General features: G+C 41.5%; 1 protein-coding gene across 1 annotated transcript in view; it reads right to left on the bottom strand.

Moving 5' to 3' along the window:
• Positions 1-8,580, bottom strand: part of FAM124A (family with sequence similarity 124A) — a 52,323-nt gene extending 43,743 nt beyond the window's left edge. Inside the window, exons 1-2 of the mRNA XM_008565840.1 lie at positions 8,429-8,580; positions 7,983-8,014 (exon numbers count right to left, since the gene is read on the bottom strand). Of these exons, the coding sequence (XP_008564062.1) occupies positions 7,983-8,014; positions 8,429-8,580 (184 nt within the window). The remainder of the gene's footprint in view (positions 1-7,982; positions 8,015-8,428) is intronic.
• Between the last annotated feature and the right edge of the window lie 7,361 nt (positions 8,581-15,941).

The raw sequence follows: 15,941 nt of genomic DNA, 5'->3' as shown, positions 1-15,941 counted from the left end.
CAAAAAAATCTATAAAGGCAGACAGCAAATTATGACTAACAATTGTTTCTGGATGGTAGGATTCTGGGTTTTCTTCTTTTTTCGCTAATCTGAATTTTCTGATTTTTCTACAATGACTATGCATTATTGAGATAACACAAATTATTTAAAAAGTTTAGAAAAGCACCCAGGGGCAGGTGTGGTGGCAGCTACGGACTTTTGCTCCTTCCTGGCAGGGGGGTGGGAGGGAGAACAACCCTGGTAGACCAGATGTCCCTGAAGTGTCTCTTCAGCTTCTCAGAAAAAATGCAGCCATGAGAAGCCTGCCTCCGTTTTCCTTTCATATCCTGGATAGAAACCAACACCCTCTGTGTAGCTGAAATCACACAATTAAAATTTATCTTTCAAGCCAGAAGGATTACACTGTATTTTTTTTAGAGGCGGATGCCAGTATAGCAAAGCATCAGAGGAATTGTCTGTATGGAATACTGTCCTCACCTTTTAATTTCCTGATGCGTATCTTTGGTTATTACTATTTGACAGTTGATAAGAAAAAAGTAATATTTTCCAGCTTTTCAAGCTCCCATTCAGAGAGTTGTGAATATGCAGACCCCACACTATCAAATAGTCTAAATGCATCCACACTGTCTGCGTCAGCAGCTCCATTCACCTCGAGAGGTTTCGTGTGCTCTTTCCGTGGCACAGGTAAAGCTGCCACTGTTTCTCAGATAAACCTAAAATAAATCAATACCTCTAGCTGGCCTTACAAGAGACATACCCCATGTTTTAGAATAAAATAACTCAGAGGAAATCAATTTTTTATTTCAAATTATCAATGAAACAATTTAAATATTTATCAAGTAAAAGTTTTTCTTATCTAGATGTTACACAGATTCTAGAGCCTACAGATTTTAAAATTAGAATCTAAAAGTAAGAAATGTGGATAAGCCACACCTATCGGGGATGATTTAAAAGCAATCTTGTTTAACGGGGAGACGGGCTAGTTCGGTGCTCCTCAAACTTTCAGGACACACAACCCACCTGACTCAGGACGTCTGGGATGGCGCCTGGAATTCTGCATTTCTATCAAGCTCCCCAGTGATGCTGATGTGGTGGTCCCTGGGCCATGTTCTGAATAGCAAGCTTTCCAGTTTGGTGATTTTATGTGCTCTGGCAGGCCAGGAGCACTGTCTCTGGGGGCTGACAAAGCATGGAGGAGCAAGTAGGATACCCTGACCTGCACCAGCTGGCATTCTGTGGCTCTGAGGCTGCAGCTGTGCTTCTACCTGAGTGGCTGCAAGATCCAGACCAGCCATAAATGACACATCCAGGCCTGTGGCCTTTTTATTACTGTCACGTACAACCTACATGCTAAATGGCTCCAGCCCTAAGAGGAAGGTCCAAGAACATGATGAGTGTCCCAAACCTAGAGCCATACTCACCACAGAAAGCCTCAGTGCTTGGGATTGTGGGAAGAGCCACCAGCAGCATGACCCTTTCTTCACATTTAGGGCAAGCTGGAGGGGGGTCGCTGCCTTTGGAGGGGGGGAAGGGAGAAGAGTTCAGGCACCCTTACACACAGCTACAGGGACAGTAGCTATAGGTATACCAGATGCCCCATGCTAGGGAATACAATACATAGTTCTGAGTAAAAGCTCTTATCCTACAGTTACTTTGAAGGACAGAGCCACAAAGGAAGACAGACCAGAGAAGGAAATCAGATCGACCTGCCCATGTGCACAGCATCTTGGCAGTTTCTCATTGGTCTCTGCAGCCATGGCCATGCACAAAGATGGAACATGTTATTATCACCATTGTCCAACACACAGCCACTCATGGACAGCCCACCGTGGGCCACAGAGTCATTCCAGCTGTGCAGCAGCTCACCCTGAATCTCTTTGGAGAACAGTTCTGCCCATGAACATGACTGTTGTGCCAGAACATGGTCTTAAACATCATAAAAATGGAAATAGTTCTTTGGGATTCATTTGCTAGAAGTTGCACTCTCAAGTAATTCCAGCTCTGTGGAGTGGTAGAGCAGAAATTCAAAACCTTGTGATTTTCCTCCACTTGGAAATAAGCATACCATTTCTCCAATGCTTTGATTTGTTTTATGTCAACTGTTGGGTTATAACAGTATATCAAACAATATCATTAGTATTGCTAATAAGCCCTTCAGAAATGGAGGAAGGAGGAAATTAATGAAAATAGTGATGGACCTGAACTGAGATACTCAAATTCCACAACCAACTTAGTCTAAAGGCTACATACTAATTTAGAAGATATGAGTGACTTTTCTTTTGATGCTTTTACTGCAGTAGGGGTGTAAAGCTGGAGACATAGTAGGTGGATTTTTGAGTCTTTTTTGCAAATCTGTGTACACTGTCAACTCCACGGTAATTACAAAATTAAGCAGGCTCAATGGCTATAATTGTTCTTCAAGAAAATTAATGAATAAATTTGAGTTTTGCCCAGATCTGATAGGATAAGACTCTGAAATAAAATTTGTTCTGAGAATCATAATGTGGAAAGTACTGTACATAGAAGAAAAAAAATGAAGACTATAACATTTACAAATGGATCAGAGTTAAATTGGCTACTATCATGTCTTCCAAAATGCTGATTTTCCTTTTTTGGAGATACGATAAAAACTGGCTCTAAAATGAGCAAAATCTGTCAATACGTTATCTTCTCTAATAAAAACAGAAAAAAAACCTTCATTATTCCAGATCTGAAATTTGTTCTTACATATGGAGAAACAGATCACATGTATTCAAATACCGCCCATCAGTGATGAGCGCTACAGTATGCAATCATATCTTTTCAATGTGTTGCTTTTAAAGCTCCTACGTCTGCTTATTAATTAAATCCCAATGAGCTTAACTTTCCCTACAAAATGCTGAGGGGTTGCACAAATGTGGCCAAAGCCCAAAACAAAACATATTATGCTTCAGTATCCTGAAATTGCAAGGAAATGTTAAAACGACTGAGAAACTAAAGGAGAAGACAGCATTTAGGTGGAAAGATAAACCTGCGGGAAAAGACAGGCTCAGGAAGGGATGAGACGTCTTCCCAGACAGAGCAGCGAGGCAGAACTGACAAGCCCCCATGGTGACTGTAGGCCACCTATGGCGCCTTACAATTAACCAAGATGCCTGGACTTTCCTATTGGAAAAAACCTGTGATCCACCTGATCCTTTTTCTGTGAGATGAATGTGTGTCTAGGGGTCCAGAGCACCAGCTGGGCCCAGTTGGGGCTGCTCTCAAGGACAGTTCAAAGACATGGTGGCCCCAGGAAAGCCAAGGGGACAGAACTCCATTGGACCTACAACCTGTGGAAGCTCTGGGCCAGCAAGGAGGACGTAAGCAGGAAACAGGGAAGCTACCTGAGTCACTAGAAGGACAAAGCAGGAAGCGGGGAAGAGAAAGCTAGGGAAAAAACAGAGGGCAGGAATCTGAGGCCCAGGTAGGGTGAAGTATAAATTCAGTGACTCCCACCCCCATCATATGTGCCCATTTTGCACAGCTTGGTATGTGTTCCTGGGCTCAAATCAGCAGACAACACTGCTCAGGGCTACTGTTCCCTCATTTCCACAGACACAGAATTCCTCAGGGTATTGCCAAGGGGCTGGGAAATGCCCTCTGTATCACTTAAACTGATCTGCTACCCTCTGTGCTTTGGAAAGTATGAAGAGGCACAAAAGCCCAAGGCACTCCTGCCATTGCTGTTTGTAAGAGGCCAGGGAAAGACCTAATGGCTACACTGAGTTGTGAGGAGGAATGTTTTTAGGGCCCAAATTAGGAGAGCAAATAGAGAAGGCTCCGGCCGAACCTCAAGGCTCCAGCAGAAGCCTCAAACAGAAAGAACTAGTTAATTCTCTGATTTTTTCCTACTGGTGTTATTCTAGGGCTAGATATCCTCAAGAAATGTCATATTTTCCCACATAATTTTAAAGCTCCCAGCATCATCTAAGAGTAATTCTCCAAGTATGATTTATTCGAATGGAAATATCCAATCACACATGATGCAAATTTCATTAGCATTATGTGACACAGTTGATTTTTTCTTCTGGCATAATTGTTGTTTTTCTTTTATCCTATTTATAAAATAACCCCCTATTATTTAAATCACTTAAAAATGAAAACTATACACAGTGGCTTGATGATCTTCTAACCAGACTTCTGCAAAAACAACATAAAATTCCGAGAGTATAAATTAAATTCATCTTCCTTAGGAAGTATTATGATTGATTCAGATCTCTTGAGTGCCAAGTGTGTTTAGCTTTTCAGAAAACGTAAGAAAAAGCCTGCCGTCCCTGTCAATGTAAAAATGGCAAATGAATCAGATGCAACTTGAGAAAATTTACCCAAACGCAAACCATCGATTAAAGAAGCCCCTTAGCCACTCCCCCCCCCCCCCCCCCCGTTGGACAATGACAGAGGATAAGTCAGCGGAAGTGTGACTCGTGACCCATGGGGTCAAGAAAAAGAGACGATGCCAGCAACCCACACGCCCTCCCTGTCCCGCATGTTTCTCTGAGGGGAGGAGGATTAAAAAGCAGCTGCTGCCTCTCACCACAATCTCTCACCTGACTCACCAGCAGCTCACAGTTCAGAGGGGCGCCGATGGACTCTGAAAGCCCTCAGTTAGGGATTAACATCACAGACCACCAGAGAGGATGTCTGTCCTCCAGATTTTTATTCTGGGTCAAAGAGAAGGCAAAGGGAAAAGGTACAGATTCCTCAATGCTCCCCTCCCACTTTCCTTCCTCCTTTCCTCCCTCTTTTTCTTCTAGAGGAGTTTCTAAGACATCCACATCTTAGCATCCCAGAACTTCTGGAAGCATCTTTACAGCCCATCTAGCCCAACTGCCTTGTTCTACAGAGGAGGAAACTGAGGCCTAGAGATGGTAAATGACTGGCCCGAGAGCACACAGCTAATTCATGGTGGAACCACGAGTGGAACCCAGGACACCTAACCATGCAGCTGCTCCTGCACCTTTCCCTCAGTGCTGGCCTTTCTTTCCTTCCATCAGAGCAGGTGGAATGAGGAAGCAGGCCCTGCATTTTGAGGGAGAAGACGGCAACTAAATAGAGAAGCTGGTGTTCTCTGCAGGAAGTTCTAATGGCAATCCCTAGTAATGAAAAGCCAGCTGTGGACAGACTGGGTGACAAGGTTGACACTAACGCTAGCTCACCCCAGAGGAGCACCTTGGAATGCTAGGACCCACTCGCGGACACAGAAAGGTCCATTTTCTAGTAGTGGGGGCTTAGAATCAATGCTCCAATCCCAAACAGGAATCAATAACCATTCAGAAATAAGCCCCTCAGTTGAGATAGGCCGACAACAGCAGCGGGATGACAAGGAGTCACAGGGGCTGCTCTAGGACCAACAAGTGGGGATGGGGATGATGCAGCTGTATGGCAGCACTTGGCCCTGCTGGTCACACTGAGGGTGCTGCACTGAGCTGCCTGGGACAGGGACAGTGGCCCTGCAACTGAATCCATCACTCAGGGTAAATAAACTCACTACCCTTCTCTGCACTCAGCCCCGAGTGTGATTATCTGGTTTGTGGGGAAACATCATTTTTAAAATCTACTAGGAAAATACTTTTTCTTATTGCAGCACTGTCAAACTTGTATTTTAAAGGAGAGATTCAACTGTTTAGACTTAAATTTTTTTTTTCTGTTCAGAAAGAGTCCACTCTGTTACCTTTCACTGATTGATCAAGGGGGCTTCTCCTGAGTGTGGGTAGGGCTGGGATGTATGCTCCTGCCTGGCAGGAGAGGCAGGTACAGTCAGAGACACACCAGCAACCACTCTCCCCTTCTCCCTTCCTAAAAGAACTGCACTGGAGGTGGCAATGCAGCCAAAGAAAACAACAGTTTCCAGACTCCTTTGTAATTAAGGATAGACATGGGACCAGGATCTAGCCAATAGGGACAAGAGAAATTACCGAGTAGAATCTTTGGGAAAACTTCTGAAAAAGTGGAGATGGCTCAGCTGGCAGGTACCTTCTGCCTTTCCCTTTTCCTTCTTCCTGATGAGAACAAGGATGTGATGGCTGTGGTGGAGGCAGCCATGTTGTAACTCTGAGGCAACCCCAAGGATGGAAGCTGAAAGCTGAGAATGGGGGTAACAGAGTGATTGAAGGAGCTTCCACACCAGAACTGCACCACCTCCTCCAGACTGCTTTTCAACAAATGTCAGAGGAAAACAATCCCTACTTGTTTAAACATTATTTTTCTCTATTATTTGTAGCCAAGTGCATTTCCTAACTGAAACACATATACGTACTCCTCACCAAGAGGCCCCATCACTGAGTGTGAGGCAGGAACCACCAAATATTTAAAGTGAAAAGGAAGAGCAATAACAGGGTATCGATCCCAGCTGCGCTAAGAGAAATTCCAACTCAGAGACCGCAATTAAAACAATGGAAAGGAAAACATCCCACACCAAATTATCAGTTTTGATGATTAGAGGTGCTTTGTTGTGAACCAGAGGATTGGTTCGAGGGCTACAAATTGAGCAAAGGCTTCATGCAAGTATTTAATAAAAATCATTCATAAAGAAATGTAGCCTCTGGGCAAAACTGAGTGGGAAGAAAGTGGTGGTATAGGGAGAGGGTTCAAGAGAGCTTTCTCTGATTGTAGGAATGCACAAGCTTCAGGGAATGTGTGCAAGTCACTGGAGCATTGTTCTCATTATTACTAATGGTTCTTAATAATTAAGGGGCAATGTTGGGTCTCTCCAGATGGCGAAAATGATCAGAAATTGCTCGTTGCAGTTATACTAATAACTAAATATAATTTGACACTAAATTACAATTCCAGATATACAGCTTTCTGCAGTCTTTTATTGCAAAGGAAAACTAAGCCAGAACATCAATAAATAGAATAATCCAATTAAGCATTTCTCCATTTGGGAACTATTTAGAATTGAGTGTTTAACAGGATAGTGAAGTAGGGTAAAACAATTCAGTATTTACAGATTCTAAAAATCAGGGCTTTTATTGTAAGACAAATTACTTTTTGTTATTTTAAAATAAGTGTCTAATCAATCTGAATGGCTTGGGTCATTTATGCAGTGATTTTAATCACTATAAATTCTTTCTAGACATGAGGCATAATTTCACATGAATACATTTACTTATAATTTAATATTAAATATAAGCACTTTTTAGTGCTCAGAATCTTTATAAACATATTCCCAAACTTGCAGTGATTTTAATCACTATAAATTCTTTCTAGACATGAGGCATAATTTCACATGAATACAGTTACTTATAATTTAATATTAAATATAAGCACTTTTTAGTGCTCAGAATCTTTATAAACATATTCCCAAACTTTTTTTTAAAACCATATACAATAATCACCTTTAAGCCAGGATTTTCAAATAAAGGAAGATGGATTGTTAAAAATGTCTGTATTCCTTTTAGCTACATTTAAATGGAGAAATGATAGCTAAATTCCCTAATTATAACCTACATCAGTACTGCTGTTAATACACTTTACAGGACTGTGTCAGAGATGGACGCTTCCTCCATATTGGGGAGGGAGTGATAATTGCCTGCAGATGCAGAAATACAAGGGAAGAAATCTGGCAACAGATGAACTGGAGCACCCATGGACACACAGACTGTACTCTGAGCTTTCTGTTAGCCTATTTGTTCAATGAATGAGTTAACTCAGATTCTTCAGAGAAAGGTATCCTTAGAAGCATCCAGAACATCTGATAAAGCCTAGGCCACATCCCTCAGGCTGAATTTCCATAGGGAACGTAGTGGCAGATCTAGTACTAAAATCAAGGTATGACCAATTCTCCAGGAAAACCCTCCACGTCCAGAGTTAAAGCATTCTGCATCACATTTTTTGGCAAGGATGCCTTTGGTGATTCTTGCTTACTATTAAAGCATTACCATACACACAGATGGTCTCTGTGGTACTGACCCCTCGCAGGACTTTTAAGACAATGTGAAGGACATTTAAAAGATACTTACTGCTGGTGGAGGACAGGTGGCTGTAGTCGGACCTGAAACATAAGACCTCAGTATTAGCAGGATCATATGTGATCTTTCTTTAACCAAATAATTTACTGCAGCTAGAATGTTAAACTATAAGTGGTAAGTAGCATTTAACTGGGAAAGAAATGTCACAAATTAAAAACTGTGGTGCTGAGGCTCAATTTTATGCAGAATAATACTATGTCTGAATTTGAAAGCAAAACTTTAGAGGCATTTTAGAAATCTGGGCTTCTTCATATGGTCTCTATGAATCCCCCTGATGTGATTTGGGAGGTCCTGAGCCATCTAAATTTGCTGGCAAATTTTTGAATGGTTTTTCTGGAGAGAAGGCCCAAAGTTTTCAACAGATTCTCAAAGCAGTTCATGACTCCCTGAAGATTAAGCCACTGCAAATGAGCACCCTTCAAGTGTTCACACCATACCATGGGGAAAAGTTTCTTTGGTGACATAAGCAGCAAAGAGGATCTGGTGAGAGGAGGGACAGAATCTTGCCTGTGAAGGCTTCCACAGTAGAGGTATGGCCGACCATCAGGAAACACAAATCTGCAATGATGGTGACTGATTTCAGTTCCATCTGAGAAGAAATCCCACTGGATATCAGAGTAACAGGATGTGGGCTGTGATATGGAAAGAGAAAAGGCAGGGCTAGGGATAGGGCTAGGGTGAAATTACCCATTTGGTTTATATGTTGAAAAATCAGCTGCTGGCACTCAGTCTGTGTGAGGATGGGAACCTAGCCAAGGATCTGCCCTGCTTAATCTCTACCAAGTCTCGGCCCTACTTGTGCAGCGGTTAAGACTTCCTCACTGGCAACGAATTTGGTATAGAAGCTATTTATTTTGTTCCCCCAGTGTCCCAAAGTCATTCTCAGTAGGAAATTAATCAGTTAGGCATGTAGGGATTTATTCTGCTGTGGTAGTTAGGGGATGTAGTTATGCAAATAAACTGCTTAATGATGCTTAATTTTATAGATATACACTCCTTTCTCCTTGGTCTCATGTTGCCTTTCTGGAATCATCCAATTTTAATTCTATTGAGCTTCTTACCACATTAAAAAGTACATACAAAACTTAAAAAAAAAAGTCATAAAGAAACATACCTCTTACTAGTTAAAATAACCTATATCACTCATATAGAACGATGCACTGATTTATTGGTACAGAAACAAAATGGAAGAAAAACAGTATGTGGTTTTCTCTTTTTCAAATGAAACACTTTAGTAGTCATAGAATCATTGAATTTTTACAGTACTAACATTTGCACATCCCTTTATATATTACAAACTGCATTAACATGCATCTAATTCAATTTCTTATTTTGTGATTAGGAAACTAAGGTGATACTATTGTAAGGAGATCAGGAAGATGGAAATGATAAGGGCTTGGATTAAGTGAGCAGGATGGGTGGCAAGGAAGGAGTCAGAGGTAGAATGAGTTGGCTAGGGTATGGTGACACACCCACTAAGGAAGAAGACAGTCAAGATCAGTGACATTCTGAAACCCAGGATTTGTAACTACAACATTGGTGCATTAAATTCCTTGTGGAACCAGGAAGGACATAAATAAACTTTAGGGCAATACTTAGAAATGTAACCATATACAATTCAGTGAATACTCAACAAACATCCACTGTGGTAAATGCAACAGGGAAACAATTCCATTATGGTATGATCATCTTAAGATGGCCAGACTTTAAAGAAATTTCATGACTATTCAAATACAACATATGATAAGAATGTGCAACTTTCAGTGAATACTCAACAAACATCCACTGTGGTAAATGCAACAGGGAAACAATTCCATTATGATATGATCATCTTAAGATGGCCAGACTTTAAAGAAATTTCATGACTATTCAAATACAACATATGATAAGAATGTGCAACATTACTATTTCTTTTATTATTAAAATGTGTCAGTATTTTCAGCTAAGATTTTCCAAATACTCCTAAAGCAGATGGGATTCACATATGCATACATTTTAAAGATCTGCATACAGATGGATATGTATATAGAATGAAATTTACATTTCAAACACAGCTCAAGAATCTACTTTGAAGTGCAATGATAGTATTTTTAGGACAGATGCTAGTCTAACGAATGCCCCTCTATGAATCCCTGCATATCTCTCGAGACTAAAGGTACTTCCAGGGGCAGGCCTGCCAACTGGTCAGTCTTCCAAGTCACACTCATTCTGCTCCAATTCCTCCCCAGATAGCAGCCAATCTTTGCAAAGCACAAATCTGATGTCTCTCTCTGGATGAAATTCAAGCTTGTTAGTGTAAAAGACACATGCCTCTCTCTATGACGAATGGTCTCTGCCTATCCTGACTCCCTGCCCACTGTCAAAACAGAAATCAAATAGAAAGAAGAGTCACCTAAAGTCTCATATTGCTTTCCATCCTCTGATCCTAAGTGTGTGTAATTTGTGCACAGCTGCCATAATGACGGAGATACAATTTGGAACTGCTCTTTCACTTAATGGCATTAGAACCTGCGGCTGCATGGTTTCTGTAATTATCATTTTAGATGAAGTGCTATACTATAATTTATTCAACCATTTCCCTTTTGTTGCTATATGATTGTTCCTGGTTGTTCACTTTTACAAAGCACACAGCAATGAGGTTTTTATGAATATAGCTTTATATTTTCTTTTCCTTAGAAAAATGAGCATGAGTGGAAATACAGACTGAGTTGAAGTATGAACACTTTTATAGCTCTTAAAATACATTTCCAAATAACCCCAAAAGATTATTTATTGGAAACGCTGCCAGTAAAAGAGAAACTGTAAAGCCTGAAACAATTTTGTGCATAAATAGGTTCAATTTCAGAGAACAACCAGATATCTGAGTAGGGTTCTCTGGAGAACCCTGTGNTATAGCTCTTAAAATACATTTCCAAATAACCCCAAAAGATTATTTACTGGAAACGCTGCCAGTAAAAGAGAAACTGTAAAGCCTGAAACAATTTTGTGCATAAATAGGTTCAATTTCAGAGAACAACCAGATATCTGAGTAGGGTTCTCTGGAGAACCCTGTGCGCCTCAACTTCTTGAGGGTGCCTGCGTTGAGATTCCTGTTTATTGGTCTCACATCATAAGAATTTACCCAGCTGGCTCTGCATGAGACACTTGGCCCAGATGAATCATGAAAGGTGAATTCATGAATTTTAGGACGAAAAATTTATGGACACAATCGAGATAAGCAGAATAATACAAGGATTATATATTTTCACATACCTAACATATATACAAACCACATTTCCAAATATTTATTTAGTATTATATTTATTTAGTATTTGTGCCAACAATGAACAGAAAGTTAGATGAAGACCCTTGAGTGTATTTTAATTACAATTATATATACAGGGATTATATATTATAACTGTCAGCAGCCTATTTGCCAATTTTTATATATATTTATATATAAAACAAATACTTTCTTAAATTCTTTTCCAGGAAAATCATAGCCTAAGAATTGATCCTGGCATTTCTATAAAATTGATCTTGACGTTTCTGTAAAATGTCAGCTCAATGCAACGTGGACTTTATCTGCTAATGCTCAGTGCACTGAATTAAATACCATGGTAGTTTAGAGTTAACTCCACTTTGAACACAAAAATAATAGAATACTAATAGATCATCCTGTGTTCTACACAAGATTTTCCTTTTTACCTTTTTAAAAAACCTGTCCTATTTTCAAATTTATTCCACCTATTCTTTCCCGTCCACCTGTTTAAATTCTAGACCCATGAATTGTTTATCTCTGAAGTCACAGTGAAATATCAGTTGGAGATTACCCAAAAATACAGGGCATGATATGACTGTCTCTACATGTTCAGAAGCTTTGTGACAGCCGACACAGAAGTGGAAACCCATTAGTGCCAGACGAAACTACTGAATGAAAATAATTCATCAGGTATGGTCACATCTGAAAGACTGGCCAAATCTTGAAACAGAAACAGTGTAATGAAATAGTCGTTATAAAGCACTGGCTTTTATTTGGGTTTACAAGGAACTGCCTGTCCCTCTACTAAGGGATTATGTTTCTCAAGATAGTTTACCACCGTCAGCAGCCGACTTGCCAGTGTTTTCTAACAGAAAATACACAGAAGTACAAGGCTTGCTTTCAAGTGGATTTGGAAAATGGGAGTTTCAAAATGACATCAATTGCCGTAGAAGAATACTAGTTTGCTTTTAGTCTTAGACTGTATTAGGTGGGTCAGACAGCAAAGGCAGCATTTCAAGCAAAAGAAAATGTCTGAGCAGAAAACAAGAATTAATTACAGATCAAACGACTCCTTGAGAGGCAGCTTCACTAGGTGGAAAGCACGCTGGAGATCCAGGCTTTAATTCAGGCCACTTACAAGCCATGTGACCTCCAAGCCTCTGTTTCCTCATCTGCAAAATAATAGTTATAATACTGAGGCATGCCTTATCGTTTCTCAGATGTTCTCAATAATCAAATTGCTTAAGGTATTCAAAAGCATCAGCGCGCTATGATGAGTATAATGAACATATGGTAGTAAGTTGACCATTTTTATTACATAAAACTCTAAGTTTATCATTTGGAGTGTTCTTTGTAACAATAATAGTAGTATGATGAGAATAATAATGTACCGAGAATTTACTTATGCCAGGCACTGTTCTCAGGCCTTTAAATGTATAGACTCATTTAATCCTCACAACACTATGAGGTAAGTACTATTATCGTCATCCCCATTTTACAGAGCAGGAAACTGAGAGCAGGGAGAGGTTAAGTAATCGGCTCAAAGTTCCACAATTCCTCAGTGGAGGAGCCAGAATTCGAATGCCGGCAGGCAGCTCTTGTGGTTGTCACTTTCAAAGTGACCAGCACAGTCTGCCCACTGGCAGTGGGACCCACAAACTTTCTCAGAATCATTTATTTAATCATGCTGCTGAAAGGATCGATAATCAGCTCAAGCAACAGCCTAAAATTACTTGCTCCTATGTTTTGTTCACACCCATCCAGCTTCTGCATCCACCACCCCACTGTCAAATACTGCTCTACCTTCACTTCATTATCTCCATTCAAGAAAAGACACTTGGCATTCCTCATCTTAATTAGTTTCTCAGTAACACAGGCAATCTCTCCCTCCTTTCTCAAAAACTCAAACCTCCCTTGGCTTCTATAATATCACGTTCTTTCTTTTTTTATTCCATGCCTGCTCTTTCTCAGGCTCCTTTATCAGTGCATCCTCCTTTACCTAAGATATAAATGTTGTAGTTTCTCAAGGGTGGTCTTAAAAAGTGCCTGCTGCATGGGGTTGTTGAAAGATTCAATGAGCCAATGAAATATGTAAAGGCTTAGAACAGTACATGGCACACCGTGAATGCTAAATAAGTGTTTGCTATTATCTTCAGTTGATTTAATCTCTCCCCAGCTTTGATTGCCATGTTAAGGTTGACAGTTCCCAAATGCAATGTCATCATGTAGACCTCTCTGAGCTCTAGCCAATATACCCAATTGCTGATTCGTCATCTTTACCTGGATATCTCTCAAGACTTCGGACACATGTTGAAAATGAAACCTCTCATACCCTGCCCAAACTTGGTTTGGAGGGGATCACAGGCTACTTTGAGAATTTGATAAAAAATAAGCTCTCTTCTCATAAAAATCCACAAAGCACATCATTTTGCATACAAAGTGAAATCATTCATAGACCCCAAATTAAGGACCACTGCCTTAGATGTGTCACTAGAGCTGAGTCTGGAAAGAAGAGTAGAGTTTCACCGTGTGGACAGGCATGCCAGGTGGAAAGAGGATAGCTGGCAAAGAGGGCAGCTTGACAAAGGTAAGGAAACGAAAAAACCTGTTGGATGTGTCTAGGTGCAGGATGTGAAGAAGGACCTGCAGGGAAACAAGGCCAGGGAGAGAAGGAGGGTCTCCATAACATTGGGGCTTGCAGGCTACAGTAAGTGCTAAATTCTTGGAGTAAGGAAACGAAAAAACCTGTTGGATGTGTCTAGGTGCAGGATGTGAAGAAGGACCTGCAGAGAAACAAGGCCAGGGAGAGAAGGAGGGTCTCCATAACATTGGGGCTTGCAGGCTACAGTAAGTGCTAAATTCTTGGAACTTTACAGATGACAGAGTCATAAAAGTTTGGAAGGTAGAGAAACAAGATCAGATTTGCATTTTGAAAATAATAATGATAGCAAACATCTATTGAGTGCTTTCTATGTGCTTAATATGCAATTTCAACAGGTAGCCATACGAAAGCTAGACAGGGTAAGGGGGATGGGACAAGCTCCAGAAAAGTAGGGAAACTATGAACAGCTTTTTTGATAACTAAACTAAAATTCAAGGGATATATGAAGATGTGGCAAATACAAGACTAATAAGTATACATTGAAACTATTTTATTTAAACGCATGCCATTTTACCTTTACCTTTAGCATAAGGATGCTAGCAATGCAATAAGAATTCTTTAAACAATTCTGTTCTGTTACAACTACACAAGTTAGTGGCAGAGGCAGAGAACAGAAGCTCTGGTATCAGCATGATCAGTGAGCCCTCCCAGGGGCCCTGGCAGCTGTCATGCTGATGTCCTGATCTCGAGGTGGTGATGTCACTCCCTGGGTCAGAGCTTCCTCTCCCCTCTCCAAGATGGAGCTCTTGGAAAACAAAAATATCTGTTTTAGGTGAGCTCTGCAAATTAAAAACTAATGGACTAGTATATGCTTAAATTTAACCTAGCTTTAAATGAGTTAGTTAATTTTGCTGTGTTTCTTCTATTCATGGTCCAGCTAACTAGAGACAGGAAAAAAAAAAAGGCAAGGACCTTCAATTAAAGTTGATAAATGCCACATATTCAAAGTGTGAGAAAAAGCAAGGGAGTTCAGTATTTGGAATCAAGTTATCCCACCGGATTATAATTGGATGCTGTAGTGAACCATGAATGATCCTGAATCCGAATATCAGGGAAAGCCCACCGCTAGGTAAATGCTCTAGGGAGTCCCAGATTTGGGCTAGGAGCGGTGGTGGAGGCTGCAAGGAAGGGTGGGGTTGGGAGGCAGGAGGGGCTGTGCGGGGAGCCTTTCCCGGAATCAGCTGAGAATCCTGGGTTCATTCTCGGCTTGGACTCTCTATCTGCCCTCCCAGGGTGGTCAATCCCTGAGATTAGTTTAAAACCTCCCCGATCTTCCAGCAATAAGGTTTTCTGTAATCTGGGCAGCTCCCGCCCTCCCCCCAGGGTTACTCCAGATAGGAAAAGACACCCTTTCCTCCCGGCTCAGTACCCGCATCCTGGCTGTGGCGCTGACTCTGCACAGGAAAATCCTCGAGAGATAGGGGCTGGGTGGAAGCCTTTACAATGACATTCATCTCCTAAAAGGCATTCGGTCTTTTGGCCCACTCAGGAAAACAGTGTTGTTGGGAGAGGACTAATTAGTCTCCAAAGGTTTGAGCGAATTGTTAGAGCCGGCTGAAGCGAAGAGGACGTCTCTCTAAACAAGCAGCGCTAGAGCACAGACAGCACCGTCTCCCTCCCGCCGGTGCAAAGGCAGGCGCTTCGGGAGGAGACAGGTGCGCTCAGAGGAGAGGACGTTCGGCGGGGGCTGGAGGAGCCCAGGAGGGAGTCTCAGCGGCGTAGGCTCAAGTCCCACAATAAAGCCATCAAAGGAGAAATGCCATCCTCTTAGCTGACTTCTGAAAGACTTGTGTAGGTGCCGGGTGTCCCGTCCTGCTTTTCCTGGTCTCCCCATGTCCAGGGCTGGACTCCAGGCGGCTCCGGAGCTACCGGAGGAAAGTCCCCTTAGAAGGTGGAAACGAGCGCAAGAGCATCTCCTGTCCCTCTAACCATGACGATAAGGGGACACCGCCTAGCCTGGCACTCCACAACGCCTCACGAGATACCGGAGGGCAATAGGGGCTGGGGTGGGTTTGCGGGGAACCTTCAGTCCCTCCACTTTCCTCCC

The sequence above is a fragment of the Galeopterus variegatus genome, unplaced genomic scaffold (assembly GCF_000696425.1).
Source record: "Galeopterus variegatus unplaced genomic scaffold, G_variegatus-3.0.2 Scaffold208, whole genome shotgun sequence".
Taxonomy (NCBI): domain Eukaryota; kingdom Metazoa; phylum Chordata; class Mammalia; order Dermoptera; family Cynocephalidae; genus Galeopterus; species Galeopterus variegatus.
This window is presented reverse-complemented; position numbering and strand designations above follow the sequence as displayed.